Source organism: Pempheris klunzingeri, chromosome 6 (genome assembly GCF_042242105.1).
Source record: "Pempheris klunzingeri isolate RE-2024b chromosome 6, fPemKlu1.hap1, whole genome shotgun sequence".
Lineage (NCBI taxonomy): Eukaryota > Metazoa > Chordata > Actinopteri > Acropomatiformes > Pempheridae > Pempheris > Pempheris klunzingeri.
In genome coordinates this window covers 26,206,027-26,232,350 of record NC_092017.1, presented here as the reverse complement: position 1 = coordinate 26,232,350, position 26,324 = coordinate 26,206,027, and the positions used below count along the sequence as shown (strand labels likewise).

Sequence of the window (26,324 nt, the reverse complement as noted above, 5' to 3'; positions counted from 1 at the left end):
TGCCACTGACATCCATAATAGTCGGCCTTGCACTCATCCATGTCAGCTAGACAAGCAGGCACTGGATATTCACCATAAAGCTCCACACGCATGAACACACAACATGCTCATGTCACATATTTAGTGCTCAAACGATTAAGCAATTAGTCAATGGACAGAAACTAAATCTGCCATTTTAAAGGGGATGTCCACCGATTTTACACATGAACAACAGTAAACTTTGGGGAATACCACTCGGTCAGAACCAGTTGTATAATGTTTTCTGTGGCTCTGTTAGAGACTAAAAGTCAGGATATCCAAACTGGTCCCTTGGTAGTCTCACAATTGTATGGAAACGCATTAGTAAACCGCTTGGAAACATTGCGACATGAGTAACTGCTGTTTAAAGCCGTCTTTTTTTCCGTTCTGTATGCAACGATGAGCCTGCATTGTTTGCAAAACATGAGCACATTTGTGCACACAAAATTTCTGCAGTTTATAGAATTGTAAATTAAGTATTTTGGGGTTTTGCGATTGTTTATAGCAGCACCTTGGGCTCTGGAAACTTGTAATGGACAATTCACACTGCTATTCTTTACCTTTCCAGATTAAAAGATTAACAAAACAATAAATAAATTAAACAATAATTAGATGTCAATAGTTGCTGCTGTCCATACTGTATATTAGGACCCAGTGGGACAAGGCAATGTAACATGAGCCCAGATTGGTAACTACAGCAAATTGGAAGGCAGGGGTTTGATTTGATCCAACATCCAAGGGAAACTCAAGTTTGCAGGTTAAACACAGGTTGTCAAAACTCGGCGGAGCCAAGTTGGCTCTTAAAAAGGAGGCAGAGGGATACAGTGTAGCACAGTACACCCAATCAGTAATAAAGTCCATTATTTCCCCCAAAGCACACCTGTAGTCTCCTTGTAAAGCTCACACCTCTGTTTGGAGTGGCTCCGCTCCCTGCCTGCTCTAATTGGTGCGGTGTGGACCAGAGCGTGGGCCTAATGGACCGGCCTGCCTGGCTGTGGACAAAGCCTGCTCTGTTACTGGCCCGGGTGTTAATGTGTTTCCTTTACTGGCAGCGGCACCGCAGGACAGCCAGGAGGAGGGGTGGAGGCAGGCGAGGGGAGCCAGGGGGGCTAACAGGAGGTTTCAAGCCCAAACAGGGCAGTGGTGGCCGTTTAACCTTGCCCGCGGCCCGGCGGAAAGTCTAATAAAACCATGGGCCGTGAAAACTGAGCAGACAGCAAAACCCAGGCCAGAAACGGACACTCAATATCTCTCTCTCCCTCTCTCTCTCTCTCTCCCTCTCCCCCATCTCTCTCTCTCTTTTTCTCATTCTCACTTAACCGTTTCTTTTCTTCTTTTTTTCCATCATTCCTTTTTATTTTTTGGACAGAGAAGCGACAGGAAAAACGTAACACACTGGCTCTGTTGGCACAGCTGGGCTAAAGTATGGGGAGAAAAAGGAGGAGGAGGGTGAGGAGAAATGTGAGGAGAAATGTGCAGAGATGTCTCCCATCCAGAGCCAGGCCGTGTGGGCCCAGACAGGATGGGGACGGGAGCTGTCAGCTGGGGGCACGAGTGAGGGGGGACTCAGAAAGGGGACTGTGGGTTTGAGGGGATTTTGGCTTCGGTCGCCTTAGTTACTCAACAGATTCTGTTGTTATGACCACACTAGTAAAGAAAGGTGACTTATGTAGTCTGTCTTCAAACTGTGTGATGGCCCAGCCCTGACACACTCAGGCCTCAAGATGCCTGACTAACACTCATTTATATTACTGTCTGTGAGTGTATTTATGTGCGTTTACTAGTTGAGATTCAACCGCAGTGTGATTTATTCAAATCACTCGTCTGTAACATTTATTTTGCAGACATAATGTGTGGTCGTGGCGCAGCCCAGTGCCACATTAGCTCTGGAAAAACTGAAGAGCAGAATAAAGTCAAGTCTTAAAAAGTGTGAGACATTCACAAAGTAGATCTTTAATGTTTCGTTTAGAAAGGTGGAACGTCTACTTCCTTCCTAAGACAAGTCTCCTCTTCTAACTGCAGACCTGGCGTATGTTTCTCATCACCACATAGTATTTGCAGGATGTTACACAAAGTTCTCCCTTTTTCTTTATATAAACGTGGAATGACGTGGCATCCTAGACTGTTTTAATGAGCCACATTCCAAAAATACAACCGTGGACCCCAAGCTTTTAAGAAAGTTGAACACAGACTCATTCCAGATATTTTTCAGATATTGAACAGGTTAGTCATCTCTGCCGTGAGCTTGTCTGAGCTGGTAAAGAGAAAATAGCCAAGACTCAATTTTGCCTGCCACAGGTTTGTAATAGAAACAGATAGGTTACCTCAACACAGGGCTTACACACCTGTTTCGGAATTCAGCCAGGAACTGCAAATCCCATAATTCCACTCTGTCTTTGAGCAATGGCCTTGGGGAGTGAAAGGCTTTGTGGTAGATTTAAAGTGAAAAATGCAACCCCTTAATTTTTATCTCCACTCCCACACGTTTCAAAATGTAGGTCGAGACTGTAGTCCTGTTTACATCAAAACGAATGCATACTCTTCTCGTACACATGACTTTATCTGCACTGAATTATGAACAAAATACCTGACTTGTAGGAGCACTGAGTGATTCTGCAGGAGGAATCTTCCCCGGGTCGGGGGGTTGGCCAAATTCCACCCAGGCCAAGGACCTGTCAGTGTCTGCCATCACCGTTATTGCACAATTCACATCCTGACTGATCTCTGGAGCCTTGACGAAGGGAGAATATTTGCGTTACATCCAAGAGAGGTCATGCGCTCAGCTCCGCCAACACAGCGTCTATTCACACCTGACAGACTGCTGCCCTCATTTAGGGCTGACTCAACTGACAGGAAGGGTGCAGAGAAGAAGAAATGTGATGCGAGGAGGGTTAGAACGGAGCTGGAGGGTTGCGAAGACAAAGACTAAGAGAGACCTTTTTTTTTTTTTTTTTTTTAAATTGGGTGTGATGCAGCAACGCTGATGGCCAGCACATGATGTGCAAAGGTGTGTGGAAAGAACTGGAGGGTGTGGAGAAAGAGAGGGGAGTAGATGATACATGTTTTTCTTAAGCTTGAACACTGACAGCACCACCTCCACATTGCAGAACCGAGAGTCAATGAAAAAGCGTTTCACCCTAGTATCGAAAACAAAGACGTAATTGTGTCTGGCAGCTTCCAGTAGTTAAACTGAATCAAAAGACCGAAGAACGCCATTTTGGGGTTCTGAGAGGATCTGGCTATGGTTGAGAAAAACGATGGGGTGCCCTCAACTTGCGCTCCGATTAGCACCGTTCACAGCGATCACTCTGTCAACATGATTCTCAGTTACCATGGTGATCTGGGACAACAAACAGGTTTTAGGGCGGGAACGGGGTTGAGCGAAACCTGAACAACCACGTGACGTGTCTGCAGCCAAGGTAGGCTGAGGTGGAGGGAAGCGCCTTTTTTGGCCACGTGACACACAGTGGTGGAAGGTGTAAGGGGGGGTGGGAGGGAGGGAGGGGGAGACTCTGTCATCGGCTCTGCTTTAGGCGAAAGTCTCCGCTCTTCACCTGGCCACAGTTCAGCTGATGTTTAGACTGCTCCCACTCGCGCTCTTTCTCATCAACGCCCGACAAAACGAGAGACCAAAAAACAAAAAGAGTTCTCGCTCCACGCCGAGCTCCGTCTTTCAATAAACTAAATCCAAATCTCCTTAAAACCCCTGACCGAATCGTTCCCATCTCAAGATTCCCTTTGAAAATAACCTCTCCAATAAATGGAAAACATATCCTATTACAAATCTATCATACGATCTAACCTTTTGGGCCCAACCTCAACAAAAGCAGAAAGATGAAGCCAAGGCATGTAGAGGCTCAGCGGCTGCATGTGTGAGTATTTGAGGGGGCAGCATTGACTTTGGCAGTGCTATTCTAACTTCCCCAATGCTAACTGGTCTTCTCTCCTAACATAACAGTATATTATTCTATACTGCCAAGCGTGAACCACAGAGCTCTCAGGGTGGAGAGATGGATGGGTCTTCCCCAAATAAACCGGGGGATTAGCCTACAACTGGAGCTGGTCAGCAGTGGCAACAGAGGATACACACACTAAACACACTACTGCACTGATTTACTGCACAGCCTTGGATCAACACGCTGCTAATAACTATAAATTAAAACTTCAGTTTCATCTTTTATTGTCAAAATTAGATTTCGGGGTACTTTGAGGTGCTGTATGTTTGTTGAATTTAGTGACCAAATAAATATGTGAACTGGTTATTTGCACAGGTTTGACTGCTGATAACTCTTGCCAAGAGACTGTGGAACACTGCACTGTCTCATATGTCACAGCAATATGGAGTCGATTTAGCACCCCTGCTAACGCTAATCCCCCTCTTCAGAGTCAGTGTGAGGGTTGTTTGTTATGGCTAACAACTAAGCTAGCCAGAAAGCAGCTAGCCGCGGTGTGAACTGGCCAGCAGATGCGGGCTTCTGTTTGCTTTGCTTCACGCTGGATTTCCACCGGGATATTTTTCCTTCCCGACTGTCCGATTCCAACCTTTCGCTGCAGAACAATAGAGATCGGCTGTTTATTGGTGGAGCGGTCAGGTGTTTACGAGAACTGTAAGAGAAACCAGAAGCACATTCCTGCTGGGATTAAGTCATCCTCTGCGCTGTAAGAGACAGAGCTTCTTGTTGAATCCTACAGAGGGACAGGAAGTCTGAGGGAAACTAGTGTTAAGCTTCACTCTTCCCTCGCCAGCCATTCCCAGCAACCACCAGACCGTTCTATGTGACACACCACACCACGCCACGCCGTGACGTGACGTGGAGACGATTGGCCACTGGTTGGTCAGTAACGACAGAAGCCATAACAGCAAGACTGAAAGAGCTTGTTGTTAAAGGGAAATACATCTTTGCCTTTATGAGTATTAGGAGTATTTGTTACTCAAACACAGACACACACATCCACTGGCACCCTGGGATGATGATATCACAGCTTTTCCTCTGTGTGTGTGTGTGTGTGTGTGTGTGTGTGTGTGTGTGTGATGTCATGCCACTGAAACTGACATCATAGTATCCCTCTGTTATTAGTGACTAATTATGCAGAGGTACAAGTGGTGTGTAGAGGACAGGAGGGGCAGCACACACGTAATGAAGAACCCTTTATCTCTCTGCTACAAATGTGTCCGAAATAGTGAATAAAGATATTCAGGGTGTGGCTGAGGGTGAGCAAATCTTAATCATCTTAATCTCTGGTGATCTACAATATGTTTAACCAGCTTCATGAGCCATTATTCATTTGTCAAATTATTGTTTTTTAAATCCCCAAAATCACAGAGAGTAGCCAGAAGACCGAGTGTGTGTTGGGGCAAGTGTCATCTTTACCTTGGTGGCCATGATGGTCATAAGTGAGAATTCTTATTCTTATATCTGTTCACTAACTGATTCAGAAAGATCTATAATGTGTCCTGATTCCACACTATACACTAACATGTATATGATATACTATGTACTATCATGTTTAATGTGCTTTTTTCAAAGTTAATATAAAACAAATTGATGGTGATTCATTTACGCCCATTTACTAAAATAAGGATTTTATTTTACTATATTATTATTATTATTATTATATCTTGTATTGACAGAAATGATACATGTGTGAAGACGGGTATTTACTCAGTCTTTTCTCCGTACAGTAAAATGTATCAGCGGAGTAGTTTTGTATCTCACACTGTGCAGTTTACTGTACAACCTTACACTGTAACAATGAAAAAAAAATGTGCCATGGTGGTGCTTTGCAGCTCAAAGCACCACCTCCTCCCTGCTACAGCCCTCCTGTGGGTGACGGAGTGCACGGCCAAACGCCCCCTCAGTGCGGCAGCAGCGGGGTCACGATGGGCCCCGGGGGCCTGGGTAAACACTGGCCGATCCAGCCAACCCAAGCGCCACACTGGGTTGTGCAAGGCAGCCGTGGGACATCTGGCCACATCACAGCGCAGCGTTCCTGCTTTATGAGCAACAACAGCCGTAACTCTGAGAATAGAAGTGGCAGGAGTAAACCCAATGGCCTGCTGGAGAAACGCTGACTGTGGAGAAAGGAAAGCAAGAGAGAGGAAGAAAGAGGAAAAAGATTGTGTGTGGCAAGAATGGAAAGACAGAAGCAGAGTGTGAGAGGAAGAGGAGAAAGAGCTGACCGAGGACCACGAGGTTAACGACGCATTATAGAGCGGGCATCAAGCTTTGGCCTTATAGGGTCATTGTGTGTATCTGTGGAAAAGGACACCAGCATCTCTGATTTCAGTTTCACAGGGCCACTCAATAAGCCTGTTTGTTTATCTCCAGGGCTGTTATTTACACCATCAATCATAGAATAAATAGTAAATACATCCAAAAGTCTATTCGTTTCACACAGAAAACATTTTTTCAACTAACCGTCAAAACCCAGATATTAAATTTACAAATGCAGCAAATCTTTCCCAGGATGAAACCAAAGTGTTTAACCGTTTAACCAATTATTATACTTGTTTTAGATTCATTTCCTTTCATCTCCATCACTCCTCTTGTCATCCAACCCATTCTTTCTTCCCATTTGTCTGCGTCACGCACAATTCCCAAATCGATGCCACCTAATTCTCCATTACAAGACCTCGGTGGCGACCGCACCGTCTTTACTGAACTGGCTGTAAACTACACCAGTTCCCACACCGATCTATCTGTGGTAGCCCATTAGGGTTTACTGGTTGACCCCTAACCTTGGCCGGGGTCGTGGCCACGGCCTTCATTAGGGGATAAATCATAAACACCTGAGCGGCTAACCTGGGTGCAGTGCCGGGGCTGCAGGCATGTGGTATTAATTTTGGGTCGCGGTGGCGTGTAAATCGGGTTAAACCAGCGCCTGCGACCCTTGGGGCTCAGAGCACATATTAAAAATGTGACCACAACCCACTCACTATGTGTCAGAATGTGTGTGAGTATGTGTCAAGTAGTTATAAGAAACCTGGCTCCACCGCTGAATGAATATGACTTTATATAGAGCATGTAATTGAATATATGTATACACTCTAACAATGGGTCACCTTCTGTTTTACTGCTTTATTGTGGCTTTAGGCAATGATGTCAGGATTTTTTTTTCCAAAATGTAATTATAACTTCACAAAAACCTGATATACGATATGATATACTCACATATCTACTGGCAGGATGTTGTGTTGTGGCCTCAAAGTTGTATTTGATTTATTTCATATGTGTTTTTATATTTCTTAAAAGAAAAAAAGGGTTTGTTGTAAATAACTAGTTATTATAAACGAGTGCCTTTACCTCACAGCTCATGTTACCGCTCCTCTGGTGCTATGATCGAGGTGTTTGCACAAATAAGCACTCTTAGGAATACACTGATAAACTGCAGACTGACTTTTTAGTGCTTAAAACTAAAAACTAAACTTGTCTAGGAATTTGAAACATTTGAGGATTAACAATTATTTTGCAATCAGTGTTTACATAACTTTGCCAGCAAAAAGTAAACTTCTATTCGTATATTATATCTGAGGTTCACAGCTGACTGTTTTCCAACTCCTGCCTGATCATTATAAATAACAAAAAGCACACAGGAATAACTTGATTAAATTCCTATTTAACAGTCCAAAAATGATGCACCAAACAAAGTAACATCTACTCTTGTCTTCTCTCTTCACCTCAATTGCTATCAGATGCCTCAAAAATCCCAATTTCCACACTGAGTGGAACAAAAAAAAACCAACCAGGACTTTGTGGTGACGTGGAACAGCAGAGAGCGTGTCGTGCTGTGCGCTCACCTCTCCTCGGGCTCTCGTGGTTAAAGAGGATCCCGTTGACAGCGAACATGTTGTAGGCCTCTCGAAAGTTCACCACGATCCAGTAGGCGTAAAGCTTTGCAGCACCTGAGAGGAGAGGTGGAGACAGACAGAGGGACAGAGACAGACATGGAAAAGTGAAGAGATGTCACTTGACAAACAAACCCCAATTCTTTTTAGATCCCAAATCATTCCTCAACACTCACATGATGCTTTTATTCACTCAATCAACAACACACAACTACAAACAGTTGAGTCTTCTAGAGTGACAATTTAAGCAGACAGAGAATCACAGATTGTCTCTTTTCAAAGCTGCAGAAAAAAGAAAAAGAAAGATTCAGTGTTGTAACTACACTACGTGTCATGGTTGAACACAGCGGTACCGCAGGTCATATTTCACCATCACGAACACGAACCACAGACTCCTGCTGATTGACCAAAAGCAGGCTTGTACAGAAAGTTCTCCCCTCTTTTCCTCTCACCATCTTCCTCCTCCTCTTCATCCTCCTCCTCCTCCTCCTCCTCCTCCTCCCTTCTCCCGTGATGAGGGGAATACCAGAGTGAGCAAAGGGAGGCGTCCGTTGATTAAGCCAAGGGTCAGGATGTGCACTGGAGGTGAAGGGAGGTCGCGATGGCAAACCTCCCCCACCTCTTCCCAGGTCTAATTAATAGGGGAGCAGCCCTCCTCGTGATGGTATGCGCCTCCCATGCAGCGTCAGATTGAGCGCTGACAGATGGGGAAAGTGTCAGCGAGGGGAGCATTTAGACAACAGGGAACATGAAACCTGATCACTCGCACACGTGTACGGCCTGCATGTGTGTGTAAGTGTGTGTGTGTGTGTGTGTGTGTGTGTGAGTGAGTGTTGAAAGTGAGTGCTGAGTGCTGTGGATATAAAGGTGTCTTTGTTAAAGTGAGAGCCACTCCAGTCTTCAGTCAGACGTTTGGCCTCGGGCTGTGTGGTGAACTCAAACTCTGCCTAAGCACTGAAGCTCCCCTCTATTCACTTACTCACACACACACACACACACACACACACGCACGCACAAGGAAAAAGTACAGCAGAGGTATCAAGCAACCTGTGTTTGTATTCCCTTACATGGCCATATGCAATCGTTTGACAAATGGTGCAAGGTAGAAAATGTTAGGTAATCCATGTATGTGTTTCCACATAGATCTACAGTGCATTACGTATGTGCCTATTACCGTAAGGTGAGCGAGGGTAGAAGGGCGTGGTTTCCTTCTGGGGGATCTCCTGCACTTTGCCGTACAGCTCGCTGGTGGAGGCCTGGTAGAACTTCACACTGTTGGTCAGACCGCACGTCTTTATGGCGTCCAAAAGACGAAGCGTGCCCACTCCGTCCACGTTCGCGGTGTACTCAGCCAACTCGAAAGAGATCTAAGAAAGAGGGAGGGAGAAAAAGATGGAGGAATTATTACCCTAACCCTAACCCTTGAATGGAAAATGTCCTTTATTTATTAATACAAACTCTATAAGGGATTCAGACTATTTAATGCAGAGCACAGGAGTCTTTTGGTACGAAAGTAACAAAAATATGAGGAATAGTGACTTAACTTTGACTTCAGGTTGCTTAAAACTTGAAGGCAAAAACATTCAGGTCTAAACTTTTGACCTGGTGAAATCCAGGAGCAATAAAAAAACAAATCATGTTGCAGAGTTATTTAGTTACGGCCTCAGTTATTGAAAAAAAAAGAACCATTCAAAGTAAACTCTGTGTTATTTCAATAATTGAGAGAGAAAAAAAAAACTTGAGCTGCAGGTTTAAAAACACAATATTACCATTTGATTTTACATGTTTATTTAATAAAAATGTAACCAACTTTTTAGTAATTACACTCAACACAATATAAATAGTGGTTCAATTACCTAAAAGCTGACTAAAATCCTTTAAGTTGGTTTGGCTGCATATTTTATACATATTTAAATTTAGAGGAGCTGGTATTTTCATGTCATCCGATCAGGATCCAGTATTGTTACCGTTCATGAGGTCTGAAGATTTGAAAACCCTTTAAGAGATAACCGTTTAAATCACCAACATGAAAACAATGACGGGTACTGACTTATACACCTGAGAACAACATGATACCAGGTGAGGACCTCGACATAAGTTATTGTGTCACGTAAAAATTGTCGTCAATAACAGATCACATTTCACACAACGATGGAGGGTGTAAAGGGGGAATGTGTTGTTTCTGGAGTCCATCATAGCCTATCAGAAAGCTCATATCTCAAACTAAATACTCCAACTCCCAGAATGCCGGTCTCCACAGTTGTGGGCCGAGAAGGGAGGCGACTTAATGAAGACTTGGGGGGGGGGATTAAGTTTAAATTAGAAATGGATGTGCGCGTGCATGACTGCGTTGGACTGTGAGTGCTTGCGTGAGTGCCAGGTCGGCCTCAGGCTCCAAATCAGGCGTGACGGTTAAAAGCCGTGCTGGTTAGTGGTCACCACACCTGGAGCGAGCGGCATGAGCCACGTCTGTGCGGAGGAAACGCTTTGGCCCTTTAGTGCTTCCACACCAGCGCTGCACACACAGCCAGATAAAGGCCCCTTATTTAAAGCCGGGACCAAAGAACACTGGGCCTCTATTCCACTCCGAGTCCACACACACTCGTACAAACACACACACAGTGAGCAGGTTTGATCAGGTTCAATTACACTCCACGGCTCAGTGTAATTACCTGTGACGCTCCACTTACACTTTTACTTTCTACCAGTTGCAAGCGAAGGTGAGCGATGTTTTCTGCACCAACATACACTGTGGGCTACGTGAGGGCGTCTCCATGCAGCAAACACAAGAAGTGGACACAGTGATCACAAGCAAACTGAATATCAATAACTAATAATTATTGGATGTTTCCATTCACGACTGCTATGCAAACAAGCTTATGTACAACTTTTTAAGAGTAAAGTTCATGCGCTGTTCCAACACTTTCAATAAGAAGTCTCCATTAGTCTCTAAGCTCTCATCATCACATCTGAACTGTTACTATAAATGCGAATGCAAAAAATAAAGTTTAGAGGAATGCTTTATACACACACAACATTGAATGTATGTCATCACCTGTTTATTTTACCAGCTGTACATACCTTTGAGTGTATGTTTTGACAGTGATTATTTAATGCTTGTTCATTTCGAGGGATCAGCAGAGACTACAATCAGTCAAATCAGTCTCCTTTCTGCAGCCTGTGCAGTACGTCTTCCTCTCAGTGGCCATTTTACTGTAGTTTTTGTTAGTCAGTAAAACAACAGTCCGGCATGTTTCTGAAGCAATAACAAACTCCACCTGTGCTTAAGTAGCTGAGGAGGAGGTACAACAGTTAGCTGGCTACCTTCAGTGTGCAGCACACACAACACCAAGAGGTCAGTCAGCCCTTCATGAGCGGAGGGAACCAATGTCAGTCAGTCTGGCGTCGACATGCCAGGGGATAAAAAAAAGATGATGAAAGAGTTCAGATTTACATGAGAGACTGTGTAGATGAAATCCAAAGAGATCCAAATTAAAGCATACTCCTAACATTGAAAACATAAATGGTTATAATTAAACATTTTCCAAACTTTCGAGACTTGTCCTGTACGGATCCTGTAAATATTCCTCTGGTTCTGCATCAAAGCAGTGCAGGAGAGGAGGGTGAAACAAGGGGACATAGAAGAGCACCAGTCGTGCACCAAACACGGGCAAACAAATGTGATAGAAATATTGAAATTCTATTTGTTTATATAGTATTAACAGGAGGAATGTTAATTCATCATCCCACACATATCTGATCCACCTTCAGCTCTTCCTCCGTCCCCGTGAAGCTCCTCCCCTCCTCCACCTCTTCCTTCCTTACTGCTCTGTCACTGCTCACTCACCCTGGACTTCATAAACCTTATTAAATGCTAGTACGGTACCTCCCCCCCCCCACACTCTGTCCTGCTGTCTATGTGTGTGTGACCCTCCATTCCACTTGTTTTTCCAACAACACACACACACACACACCCAGGGTATCAAAACCAGCTGAGAGGGGCAGAGTCCAGGACGCCTTGACAACTTAAATCAAACAAATTGCCCTAATGCCTCCATTCTCTGTCATTATGTAAGCCAGGGCCTGAGCGCTGACGGTTTAAAGGCCAGACGCTTGTGCTCACCTCTGTGTGTGTGTGTGTGTGTGTGTGTGTGTGTGTGTCTGAGGGGTGGCTGCTGGGCCCCTCGGTCGACCTGGCAGATATTGTTCTGTTCTGGGAAGTCAGCCAGGCTCTGTCAGCATTGGGGGTCCGCCGCCGACAAAAAAAAAAAAACGATCGGTTTAAAATGTTCTAAATGTACAGGATATACGTGCTGCATTTAGTGGTTTCATTTCTTTCCTGCTCACACAAGGACTGCTGAAATGCATGCTTGAAACTGAGGAATGTGACTCGGTACATGCATGTGTATGTGTGTGTGTGTGTGTGTGTGTGTGTGTGTGTGTGTGTGTGTGTGTGGGAGCTCACGTATACCAGAGTGTTGCTGTGTGTCTTGACAGATGTATAAATATGAGCTACACTTATTCAGCCGTGGCCTCCCTCCGCATACCTGCATGGCCTTCCACACAGGATAATGTGAAGGCAATAAGCTGTGTATACACAGAGGTAGGAGAATGTAGAGCTCTATTGTTCATTCAGAAACAAGTCAATCACTCAAGAGCTCAGAAACCAAAACTGCTGAAGAGATCTGAGTCGAGGACGCATATGAAAGTAAGAGTCACTTTTTTTTTTTTTTTTTTTTAAATAACAGAAGAACAATCTATTGTAATTTTTTGGAGCAACATGATTGAATAAACTTGACCAATTTTTGCAAGAACATTTTGTAGTCAGGGCTTTTTTTTTGTAGTTTTTTTCAATAAAACCAATACTTTCAGTTTGTGTGGCAATAAATGATGGACGTTTGTCATGTTTTCAGCAAAAAGATCGTTTTCTGGTTTGACAATTGACACCCACTAGTAAATCATGATGATGAAATAATAATAACACTATATTATCTATAACTCAGAAGTATCTGGGACACAGTGGCAGCTGTATATACTGTCATGTTTCACAGTTGTTTTTCCATCATGGCATCAAGTGTATGATGATTTCCTTTGAATTCTCTTCTATTAGCATGAACAAAATGTACAATATTCTAAATCAAATGTTTTAAATCAGTTTTATTCAGATTCAAGAGAATTCAGAATGATCTATATAACCATATTGCAATAATACACCTTTATCCTGTGTCACTTAAATAACAAATTACTTACATGAAAACTATACATCACAAATCTTTTGAGACTTTTGAGCTCCTGTCTATTACTATAAATTGCAGTGAGGTTTTTGGTGCACCGGATAATAAAATCCAGATAAAAATATGATGTGTAAAGTGCCTGACCCTCCTTTTTTTTTCATAACTCACAGCGATACGAGCTGCACGATACCAACTTGCCCCCTGGAAGGCATCACTACAGTAAAACACTGATGCAGCAGATTAATGACCTCTGTGGTAAACCCTCATCATACCTGAGATTCCAGAGAAATTACCGAAGAAACTAGTGAAAGCAGCTGGACTGCCCCCTCTATGAGCGTCACTTTCTCGTTATTGCGCACTACAATACTCCTTACTACTACGCACTAGTACAGCAATGTCAAACACTGAAACTCCGGCACATTCCTGCCAACCGCAAACACCCAAATAAAGAAATCACTAAGACGCCCTGGAGGTGGAGACGACTGAGAGAGGGAAAAACAGAGGCAGGTATGGAAGAGAAGGAAAACAGAGACAGACACAGGAGAGAGAGAGAGAGAGAGAAAGTGTGTATGTGCATGAGCATGAGCATGAGCATGGGTGGGGGTTTGTGGAGAAAAACCACAGTCAATTACACCTTTACTCATCACATTACAGGCCAACTGAAATTAGAGCAGTCGTGTGTTAACAGGGCAAAGACAAACAGGCTGAATTCCCTCCAGGATAGAGAGGTTTAGACCCAACCCCGCAACCCACGCACCGCCAGACAGATCAATTACTCCGCTTTCATCAACTCAACTGCAGTGTCACTCATCTGCGTTATGCAGCCAAGATGTAGACCCCACTTTTCCCTGCAACCATGAAGCCTTACTGTAGCGGAGAATGATGTTTTTCTTTGCATCAGTAACCTGAAGGTGAAAATAATTATTGGGTGAAGGAAACCTTTTAATTCTAATTCACAGAAAGAGTAAAACAAATAGAAGCCTTTGGATATTTTCCTTTGATAGCACATTAAAGGAGTAGTCTGTTTAATCATTCACTCATATTTGTTGATTTACTGGGAAGTGCAGTGTACATATATATATATGCATATATATATTGGTATAAAACTCCAGTTTACATGGATGTTGGTCATCTGATTCTTCTCCTACAGACAAATTTGGTTGTTTAGTTTAGTAATGAATCAATTCATAGTTGAACGAAACCAACACTGACGATGATTTTAAGATACATTACATAAGAAAGAATTACATCAGAAACTTTCAAACTCTCATGAGCAGACTTGTAGGTTTCTTAGATCACTATGCAAACTACAAAAGGTGCAGTCAGTAAAGAGCACAGATCTCTGCCACACCTGAACATAACTTAACCTAAACTGCTGAGGGCACCGCTACAGGAAACATTATCTGACGGAGGGACAGACCCGACCAACCACTAACGTCGGCTCCTTTACTGTCAAGATGGCGGCAAAGGTGACAGAAACAGGGAGTTATTCATGTCGCATTGTGCGAAACTTAACCCCATTCAAGATGTGACCAAACTTTTCTATAGATGTCAGTTTTTGTGCCATGATAAGGCCAAAATGTGACCAGCGACAGACATGTTAATGCTTATTTTCAGTCTAGCCATTTGAGTCAGCAGTTAATGATGATATAAAACAGGCTGGTGCACTAAAAATATTAGTCTGATCAGGCCTGTAGTATCCGAGATTAGCTGCAGACAAAGTGATACACACAAGCACACACACAGCACGATCCCCTCCAGGCTGACACCTGGCGGAGATAACTAATAAGGTCGTCCTCGTTTTGATCAGAAACACATGCACCACTCTGCACCAGATACTGAATGAGCTTTGTCTGCACTATAAGCTTAACATATACATATAAAATGTCTGACAACATCTGTATTTAGCCACGGCCAATCCAGAATGTGCATCCAAGTTGAGGTCCAAACTTGGAGGGGTTAAAGTGAAAAACTCCCCCGGGGACCATTCAAAGTATTACTGCTGTAAGTTTCAGAATCAGACTGAAGTAAATGTCTACAAGAATATAAATTATTATGTCTATAACATGATGATTAAAAGTAAAAAAATAATCATTAAATTCTAGTTCAGAGGTCAGTCAGACTGTATTGTTTTGATTTTGACATACTACAAGTTTCCATGTTTTGACAGACTACCTGCTGTAGCCTAAGCTACTGTTGCTGTATGCAGGCCCACGCTAACAGGCCACTCTCCAAACAGAGCTGTCTTACTGTGTTGTGATGAAACTTGTGGGAGAATCTCTCCACCTCCAGTTCTGTCTTGTTGGCTTTGTGTCACTCAAGCTTGTCTGCGCATAAACACATACACACCTGTTAGAAAAACAAAGTGCTATATTTTCCTCGCAGTGTGCCAATTCGCCTTTCCCCTGAGACACAGACACAATACACTTCAAAGGGTAGGAGAGAGAAGAGTGTGAGTGACGGGGGGGGAGCGACACAGAGGCGTAGACCTGTGACATGACATCATCCACCTGGATCGTGTGTTATCTCTTTAATTGGGTGTTTTCTCGCTGGGAACCTAGTGTTCTTAAAATGGGTCACAATAACAACATCACTTCCTGGTCTACACACTATCAGGTGAGACTACAGGTATGACTGTCTGACATGTGAGACTTCATCAGGAAAAGTGCTGCGGCCGTTCCAGACATGATAAGAATGTGAGAAATTCTCAAATAATGCAGGATATACAGTACACGCCTTGTACCCAGCATGCTCTGTGTGTTTAAAGGGTGACATTTGAGAGCTGAAGACTAGAAGTAGTTACAGTGACAAGTACAAGCCACTAAAGAACTTTAATTACAGAGTACAGCGGAAAAAAATCCAAATAGTGAGTTCATTAATAGAGCGTCTGCTCAGCATGAGCTCCCAAAATAGCAGGTTTACCTGATTCTCATTGTTTATACGAGTTGTTTTACAGTTGGGTTAATGTCATTATAAGGTAATGTCAGTTTATAGGGAACGGGTGCAATGAAAAAAAAGGTGCATGTCTGCGAATACAACAGACTTTCCTGCATGAAAGTTCCACCACCTTGTCATCTCTTCTTTGTCCATCGAATAATAAAGGGCACACTACTTCCAGCAGTGAACAGTATTGTCCATCTATAAACATTATAAGCAATGTGTACCCCACACTGTACTATCTGTATTTATTAGCATGGACTAGTGCTCCCCAGTGCTTGTTTAATGTGTGAATGAAGCTGAAATGGAGCCACAAGGTTTGTCTTTGACCAGTCAATTTCAAACTCCACCTTGACAGATCCTGGGCCCTCAGACGGTTGCAAGGACTTGTTTGGGGCCAATATGAAGCAACGTTAAGTGCCTGCTTCCATCAATCAAAAGCACTGGAAAAGTTCCTGAATTCCTAAAATGGTGGAACAGTTTCCCCCAAAAAACTGTTGATATGAGAACTTGCTTCATTCAGTGTTTTATCCTCTCCGATAAATAATATTTCCAACTGAGGAACAAATGCTTAAAGTGACAAGATGTGCTCGTCTTTATCCTCTGAGACGACAGCTTTAGTCCCATTAAAGCTCCAGTTCATTATGGGATAAAAATGATCACTGAAACGGCTTTGTGTTTTTTGGCAATCACCTTTCATATTGAGAATGAAATGTACCAGCATGCTTTCAAAACGGATTTTCTACCTCATTTACTCAGATGTTTGTCTTGTTGTGGCTACTCACTGAACACACTGTGAAAGTGCAGAGACGGCTGCAGAATGTGAAGCTGAACACTGAACTGTTGATCTACTTGAAGAGAGCTTAAAAGATAGGATTAAAAAAAATAAACTTAAGCATCTTAATCATAAGGTAAACAACATTAACTTTTTCCGAATCATGGATCTGTACATGGCATGACACGCATCAACCCTCTAATCTCGCCCACTAATGTTCACTCATCATTACGATCGTATCTCCATCTCTGCGTTTTTGTGTCTAATTATAGGCGTGTTCTGCTCGGTTAGCGTGGAGGCTGCTGCAGCTATGGCAATGAATAAATACAAGTCAAACAGATCAGGTGGATCTGAGAGAGACAGCTGGAGACGTGGGAGGGTGGGTAGCGCACATGTGGAGAAATACGTGCCGCTAGAGCGTATGTCAGGGCAGGTAGACAGAATTGAAGATTAGCTGTCAAACTCAGGATTTATGCAGCCGAGTCTGGAAAGTCCCTGTCTGCCTCCCGGCACTCCACTCTACCTCTTTCACTCCTTCTCTCTTTTCCTGTGCATCGTTTTCTGTCGATGGCATTGATGTGAGCAGGTGGTGGCCGACCTCTCCACTGCTGCTGCCCTGCTTCATCTCCCAGGGCACCGAAATGAAGGGATTTTGAAGGGTGCCTGAGCCGAAGAAAAAGTTTTTGGTCTAAAACTTCACTTTGTTCTGATAGTGTTACAATGAGCTTCCACGGAAGTTACATAACTTTAATTTAGGCAAAAAGGTCCAAAAAAAACCTCTCAAAGCATTGCCAACCAAAAAGAAAATGTTTTATAGTCATATCCCCTTTGTTGATTATAAATCTCTGAAGAAGCTGAATGAAATCTGTTATTGCAGGTTTAAAGGATTAAACTCTCCATATTGAACAACAAACTATGTCGATTTATTGGTTAATCAACTGTTTCAGCTTCTGACAAAACTAAAACATTTTAACAGCCAGCATTCAATCTTGACATTCATTTGCAGACTCCAATAACAGACACTAAGCAAATCATAAAAAGATACGATATCTTTAAGAAGAGTTGGAACAAACACTGTAGAGTAACAACGAAACTGGACTCACTGAAGCACAGATCAGATGTCAAGTTACTTACGTCGTCCCTCATGTTGGGAAGAAACTAAGCTCCAATTGGAAGTTTATTAGCAGCACATTAATTCTTACTTAGATCTGACATATTGTCCCCAGACAGCTACTCCATATAATCCATATAATTGCCAGGTTGGTTATGTTAATTAACAGAACGATTCAACTGGCATTAAATTACAACTCAAACGCCATAAAAAGAGCTACAACAAAAGACATCCTAGAGAAAAGGCTGCATTTGGACATTTGGAGAGCTGATAAAAAAAAAATACATGGTGGTAGAAAGGTATTAATCTAGAGGGGAAGTGTTGGACAAGTAGAAATCTGATCAGATACAAGTATAAAAAATGGCAGAAGTCATACACCCCGTTCCCTTAGTGTTGGATAAGAGCATCTACACTGGGAACTCCCTGGGAGAGTCAATCAAAAGAAGAACCCCGTCATTCCAGTCTTCCCTCGATCGCGTGATCTACCCTGCAGGCATTTACCGCAGATCAATCATTCCTACCTCACAAATCTAAACACACATGTAAACATGGCAACAGGTCTTACTGCAGTGGGCTGCGGTCACGCCCCGGGGGCCGTGTGGAGTAATCACACATGTGCTCACTGGTGAAATCCCTGAAAAGAGTGTCACTGATGACTGTCAAAGGATTGTGGGAATGTAAGGCCATGTCTGCACTCCAGCTAGCTACAAATAGTGCATGGTTGTTGTCAGTCAACTGGGTGAGTATAAAATAGCGATGAGATCATGGGTCACAGATGCTTCCACGAGGTGAACAGTAATCCCTGGGCCGCTGCACTGACACTACCTAAATCAGTACGTGAGGCCTGCAAAGTCATCTTCCCACATGAACCAGACCATTATGTTGTGACCAGCTACATCAACATACAGTACAAAATGAGACAGGAGGAAAGTCTGTCCCAGTCCAAAGTGCAGTGAAGGACCAGCAATTTCCATGTTCATCCAATGCTTACATGCTAACGTGCTTACTGTTTTGGGGTGATTGCACACTAAGGAGCGGATCCCCCTGCGCAAAGTGCACTGATCCACTGCGTATATATGTATAATGATCCACTGTGGGGTTTACTATTCGTTTGGAGCAGGGGAATAGTGTAACTGGACTGAATAACACATAACCATTGGGTTGTGCACTGCCGTTTTGAAGCCTTTTGAAGTTTTGCTTTTTGACGTCGCCATCTTGGTTTCATGGCTGTTGCCATCTTGGGTTTTAGGAACCGCAAGTGACGTTCATTTCACCAAGAACACCTCTGACTGGCTGGTCACTCGAACATACAGGAAAATTGAAAACAAAAAGCCTTTGAATCTTGAATTTGAATCTTTTGAAAGCATAGTCCTGCCCTAAAGGATACCCTGCTTTATCACCTAAATGGGAGCATAATTTACTGACTGAACATCATGCTGTGTCAAACAAGACTGAGATTATAAGGCAAGTGTTTGCTGAGGTAATAATTCTGGTGAGAAGTAGGATTATTTTCTCATAGACTTCCATTCATTCGGCCTCCTCTTTGCAACCAGCAGAGCCCCACGTTCTGCTGGACATTAGAGGGACTGCAGGTTTAAGGCACATTGGTTTCACCTTTCAGTCTTTTATACAGTCTACAGTGTAATTACTTCATTTTTCATTTTTAGTCCACATTTTTTTACTACTACAGTCATTCCTTCTCTGAGTTTCACTTGTGACAGAAGTCTTACATCTTACATATCATGTCAGGACCTGATGAGCTCATAGAAACCACTTTAGTTGAGGTGGGGTTGTATAAGGTAGTTATTGTATTACCTACAATAGATGACAGACGGTTTTATTTCATTGATTAAGGCAGCGGTTTTTAATCAAAGGAGTCTGGTGGCTCTGAAGTGAGTGAAGAGAAAGAGAGAACTACAATCTACTGTAAGTAATTCCTCGTATAATTTAAAGTAATAAGCCACACTGTGACCAAACACCGCAGCCTTCATCACAGCAGACAGGAGGAGAAGTGAACGACAGGGAATCACTACAGCGTCCTAAACAACAGATAGCATCTCTCTGTCTTCCTCTTCTTCTTTCCCCTCACACTTTTTTTTATCAGCTGACCAGGACCAGATGACTTCAAAGTGAGTGCTCAGGGACCTCCCACATCTGAGCCCCCCTGCCAGGACCAAACTGAACCCCTTTACACACACACCATTTGGCTGTAATCAGCACCCAGCATCATCTCTGATTAGAGGAGGTGGGGGGGGGGGGGGGTTGGAGGTAAGACTTGACAAATTGGCACATTCTTCTCCACTCATTCCCCTTCTTCCCAATCCTCCTTTCCCCTCTCACAGACCCCACTTAAATCTGGCAGCACCCCTGTCCGATCCTCCACCCAACCCAACCCACCCTGCACCACTTGCTTGATGAATGCTGTCCTTGTGAGCAGAGGAAGCCACCAACACACACACACCACACACACACACGCACGCACACACACCACCCACCCTCTTGCCTGATCTTTAAATAGAAGTGAAGTTTGGAGACCACCGCCCCTGCAGGTGCTACCTCTCTTTGGTTACACACACACACACTCATACACACAAATATGGACTCACACGCATACACCACCGCAAGAACACACCCCCATAAATACAGACACAGACCACAGTCAGCCACAATAACGTATACCAACACACACTCTGGCTGCCCTGGTAGCTGTCACAGAGCCATGTGACCAAAGCGGAGCCCAAATTCTGATCCAACATTGTGCCTCATTTACACAACCTCCCCTCTCCCTCGGCTCTCCTGCCCCACCTCAAACCGCAGTCAGTCTATCCCTGCCCGCCCAGGACCCCCTGGTCAGGACCAGCACAGCAGCTGTGTGTGTGTGTGTGTGTGTGTGTGTGTGTGTGTGTGTGAGCAGGACCCAGGTTATGGCTGGGCAGTTACATGGTTCCTGTTTAGTTATAAATACCTTCTCGTCTGTCTTGCAGAGTCACTCAAAGTGGCTCTTTAGAGATGTTTATGGAGCGTGCGCTGTCCTGGCTGCAAGCCTCTAAGGTTATTTGGTCAACAGAGAGGATGGATGCAGAAATGAACACCATGTTGTGGTGGAGCAGGAGACCATCCAAAGAAAGGTTGGAAGCAATTAGTGCATTGACAGACGCTTAAGTACCTAAGTTATTGTAGACTTGTGCATAAACAACAAACCCGGTGTCTGTAATCTGCTAGAGAAACACAATTTCCCCTGAACTGTCGGGCGACTCTTTGGCCACATGCTGCATGAGCAGGTTTACACCTTATCACATTGTTTTCCAACCTGGATTATCTTTTTATAACTTCCACTTAGCTTTTTAAACATGTACAAGTGCCCGACAAAACCTTCAGACAGTGAAAGTGACAAAATAACAGCATGAAAAGACCAATGCACATCCTTGCATCCTTGATTTCAAAGTAATTTCATTCAAAGTTGAACTAAAACTGCTGCTTAGTCTAAAAACATTGGTCAGCTGACTTTTCAGACTGCTTGTAAAACTGAGACCTTTGTGCTGTAAGAGACACCTGTGTACGTTTTTCTTGTTGCCAACAAATCCAAAGAAAATGCCATACCATACCATACCATACCATACCATACCATACCATACCATACCATACCATACCATACCATACCATGCCATACCATGCCATACCATACCATACCATACCATACCATACCATGCCATACCATACCATACAAGACCACCTTTGTGTCCGAAACAACTAAGTTAAAAGTCCGACTAAGTTTGGTACATTCTTTAAGTCGAAATGAGTTGGTTTCAACTTCTCAACAATAAAAGTCGTACTACAACCAAAGGTCTGGCTCTTTCTACAACCTCAAACTTCAAAAAGCTAGACTTGACCTAAAATTACGTTCAGGGTGGGGGATAAGACGCACTTGCTGGTTGATAATATTGCTCGTCATGACCTGATTTCTTCTACTAACTGTTTTAACATGTCTATGTACCGTTAACGTATTACATGACGAAGATACAGCGTGGTACGTTACAGAAACCAGCAGAGTCACCCGGCACTGGCACACTGCTAAAACAAAGACAACAGGGCTGGGCGAACGAAACTCACAAACCACCATCGCCCCAAAATCAGATAGGGAAATGTTTGTGACTCCATGTGTGTGTGTGTGTGTGTGTTGCTCTCTCCATTTCTATGGTGATGGCTCGTCTGACAGCACGAGGAGGCCGAGTCGTAAAGGATGGTGTGATGTAGGAGTGGCCAACCTTTCCCATCCTTTCCCAACCCCGTCACATCAACAGCTTTCATCTGGAGCGGATTAGAGACATTAGCACTTTCTTATCTCTACGCCTTCCTTCGCGTCTTTCACCATCTCCCCCCTTTTCCTGTCTCTGGCCTCCAACACAACACCCACACCCCCTTATTTCTCCATCTCTGTACCCATGCATTCTTAGAAGACTCTAAGGTGCTACGGAAACGTAAGAATAAGTGGTTGACAAAGAAGGAGTGAACAACTTGGAGAACAAACCAGACTGCTACACTGCCATTAGAACTTGCTGTTAAACTATTATGCTCATATTAAGAAATATATGGCTCTGGCTCAAGTACATAAATCAGCACGCTGGCTCATATTTTCATATGAGCCGCCAGCTCGGCTGTGTTTGAACACACAAACTATGTGGCTCAGTTAAGGGAAGAGAAGTTGATCAATCACAATCTTGACACCAGGAGTGCACATACACACGTAGATGATATGGATTATAATCAAAGGTGACTATTAGAATATCTAAACCAACGCTGTGTTTGTGTGTGTCGTCGGTGGAATGAGCGAGAGGCTTATGGATATTACAGGAGGGCTTCCACAGGGGCTAAAATTAACCTAGCACTTATGAACAAACACACATGCACACAGCCGGTAATCCGCATTAATACCAGTCATCAATCTTGAGATGATGGCACGGTAAGGTGTCCTTATTGGGAAGAGATATCACAGCACGCTTCATGGCAGTCTGTGCTGCACGGCTTGGGCCATGACGGGAATCACAATCTCTGTCATCTATCTCTATTAAACTGGCTGCAGATGGGTGATAGGTTCGACACTGGTAGGACGGGGCGGCACTGTTTCTGGTTCCAAACATCACAAAGCATGGGCAATATTTTAAATAATTGATCATTAGCGACTCCTGCCAAACTACACAGACAAACCAGGCGTCCTCATGAATATTTGCTGAACATAAGTCAGGAGTAAACATGTCGTCCACCGTTACCATTTTATCTCCCTCCATAGGCTAGTAAGTGAAAAGTGAGACAAAACCCTTGCACTACTTCAATAGGTGGGCCAAAAACTGGACTTTAAATGAATGCTAATATTACACCGTGTCAGCTGAATGTGTAAATAGGCATCTACTTGCTAATAAGTTTGCAGAGCCGACCCACCCTAGATGCTGAATACATGTGTGGACGGCCTTCTCGAGGTGAGCGGAGGCTGAATCACACACAGTTTAGCAGTTATCCTGGAGGCTTCAGAACCAACGAGCACGTCACGGTTCCTGGCAAAGATACAACTGCTGTCTGTCTGGGAAACCGTGGCACGGAGACGCTCTCTCCCAGCTGTACGGCTCCATCCTACAACTTTCCAGTGGTGTTTCTTCACACCTAACATCAACAGTATTATTTTATCTGTGTTGAGTGAGCTTTGTTGTCATTCTAGATTATTTTCCAATTGTATGACTGCGGTCGAGTGTTGGATTGTTTTTCTGCCCACATGTCGTCAAGAGTTGTATCACCCACAGTTTAGATAGACTTTGTGTGTGTGTGTGTGTGTGTGTGTGTGTGTGTGTGTGTGTGTGTGATGTTGCTGAGACCTCTGATTTAAGGTCTGTGGGCATAATTCTTAATGAACATCTATTGAATGAAGGCATGTTTACTAAAAATGTGTGTTTCGTGCATTAATGTCACGCAAGGATTATGTTACAGATTCTTGCCACATTGTGGTAGAACAACTAGTTTAGTAGTTAGTTAGTAGAAGTTAGTCTTGTGAAGTAAGAAGGGAACCCCAAAGAAAATCTTGCCTGGGGCCCCCTGCTGCTGTTCAGAGTTTGTCCTGCATGTGAGTCATACCACATTTCTGAAGCAGTAATATGTCCGGGTTGTGTGTAACACCTTGTGCTGAAGGTCTTCTGCTCCCTAGTGGCCAAAAATCTACGATTTTTTTCCCATTATTGGCATTAAGCATGTAAACTACATCATGCTCGTGAAAATACAACAACAAAATAAACGGGAGGACGGGGGTCTGACCATTTTCAGACCGATTGATTTAATGTGTAGCTGTAATGGTTGCTACTTCAGAGGACTACTACTACTACTACTACTGCTACTACTACTAGTACTAGTAGTACTGCTAGTACTACTACTACAGTCTAGTTCTTAATTTTCTTCTATTTTATACCTTTTTACTTTTTATTTGATTAAATGATACTCAGAAGTGCTTTTTTGTGCAGGAGAGTAAACAGGGCCGCCTGAAGTCTGGATCAAGAACAACGATGTCCATTCTTTATTTGGAATAAAGCAGTTTTCTGGGCTTAAGTTCCTGTTTTAGCTGTTTCTCTTTAAACCTGTTTCATTCATTGTTTGGCAAACTACATAGCCTCTGCAGCTAAATGTTTGTTTGCAATTTTATCCTTACATGTTCAATAAGTATATCAAGAATAAGTCAATGAAAAATATATCCACTGTTTTATATTCCACACACACTTATACCGCAATTATTCTGTTTTGCCAACAGTCATCTCAGCTGAACATATCTTTTCCGAAGCCACTGCCCTAAATATTACTCATCTCCAATAAATTTAACAACGACCGTCTCCCTCTGTGTGGCCCTCAGTGTTTGGATCATTATTCTACAGGCCTCGCTGTCTGCGTCACATGACCTTACATACCAGCAGCATATCATCAGCAGAAACTCATGATTCACACTTTCACAGACTCACGTGGACACACACAAACACAAATACACACACACACACACACACACACATATACACACAGAAAGGTTAGCAGAAAACAATTGCTTGGGTTCAAGTCCAGCCCGGCTCCACCCGCCTCTCTCACCAGGGCGGGAACATCGGAGCAGGGGTCGGCATGCCGGGTCGGACCGTGTGGAGTGGCCGGTCTTTGAAGGAGGCCTGTGGCAGGGAACGGTTTTCGGGAAGGGGAAGTGCTCTGCTGGAAGTTTTGGGTATCAATGGAAAGGCTTTTTCTCTGCTGAACAGAGCCGTGGAGTGGCTTTCCTTTATCTTTCACTGCTTATCCCACCACAACGGAAAGACAATGTCAAAGAAACATGTAGCAGCAATATTTCCAGGAAGGGACAGCCTAAACAACTGAAATCCAATCCCTGAAGAGGAAGATACTAGTGGAGTAAGTCGTTTGAGAGTAAGCAGGGAAACATTAAGTTAAAGCAGCAGTAAAATCTGACTGTTGATGTGGCCAGAATATATACCAAGTCAGCAGCTAACGGCCAGATGATGATAATCGGCCCATAGGAGAGCATGTAGGAAGAAAGTCTGCTGACCCGGACTATCCCACGATCCAACAGCAACCTGGCTAAACCACAAGCGCAACCTCTGCCTATCCAGCTGTTTGTTCCAGAAAACATCACTACATTCACACACACTCACAGAGACAGGCCAGCAGGGAGAAGCGAGAACCTTCCTCTCAAGTTTCAAATAAGGCTGCAATGTGCTCTCTCAGTAGAACAGCTGCTATTTGTAGAGTAGAAAACTGTTGATACAATAAATCAATAAACAAGCTGCATAGTAATAAAATACTTCATTTGCAGGTAGCACACAGATGCTGCTGTGTGCTGAGGGGAAACTTGTGGTCACCCAACAGTTCGGCACTCTGTCCATCTATTAGCAGTGTTGGGCTGTCGTGCAGAACCTGATTGTGATTTCTGTCGCACCGCTCTCGTCTTCTCTCTGAAAGCCACATCTCACCGCAGCGGAGAGGTGGAGGTCAGCCAGGCGCATAAATAGAAACGTGAGGATTGCAGAAGAAAAGCATTTCCACTGCTCTTGGAGCACTTCTCATTTTCACGAGTCAAGAGTTACAAAAGAGTGAACATGTTTGACTTTACCAAACTCTACCATACTTTATCCACCCCAACAGCTGTTATGTAAAACAGTGATGTCAATTAATATGCACTCTGATGAATAAACTAAGTCAACATCTGAGAGAAGATTTAATAAGATAACATAGTGAAGATTTCCTTCCAAATTTTCTACTGACATTTGTTGTACATACCATCAGCTGCGTTCGCTGCAGTGCACGCAGAAAGTGTCAGTGTTTACTGCGGGTCGTTTCCTATCAAATGTTATCAGTAATGTTGTTTGCTTGGCTGCA

At 43.5% G+C, this 26,324-nt stretch overlaps 1 protein-coding gene across 1 annotated transcript in view; it reads right to left on the bottom strand.

Moving 5' to 3' along the window:
- Positions 1-26,324, bottom strand: part of gmds (GDP-mannose 4,6-dehydratase) — a 157,728-nt gene that overhangs the window by 95,226 nt on the left and 36,178 nt on the right. The window contains exons 5-6 of the mRNA XM_070832522.1: positions 9,039-9,231; positions 7,817-7,921 (exon numbers count right to left, since the gene is read on the bottom strand). Coding sequence (XP_070688623.1) covers positions 7,817-7,921; positions 9,039-9,231 — 298 coding nt within the window. The remainder of the gene's footprint in view (positions 1-7,816; positions 7,922-9,038; positions 9,232-26,324) is intronic.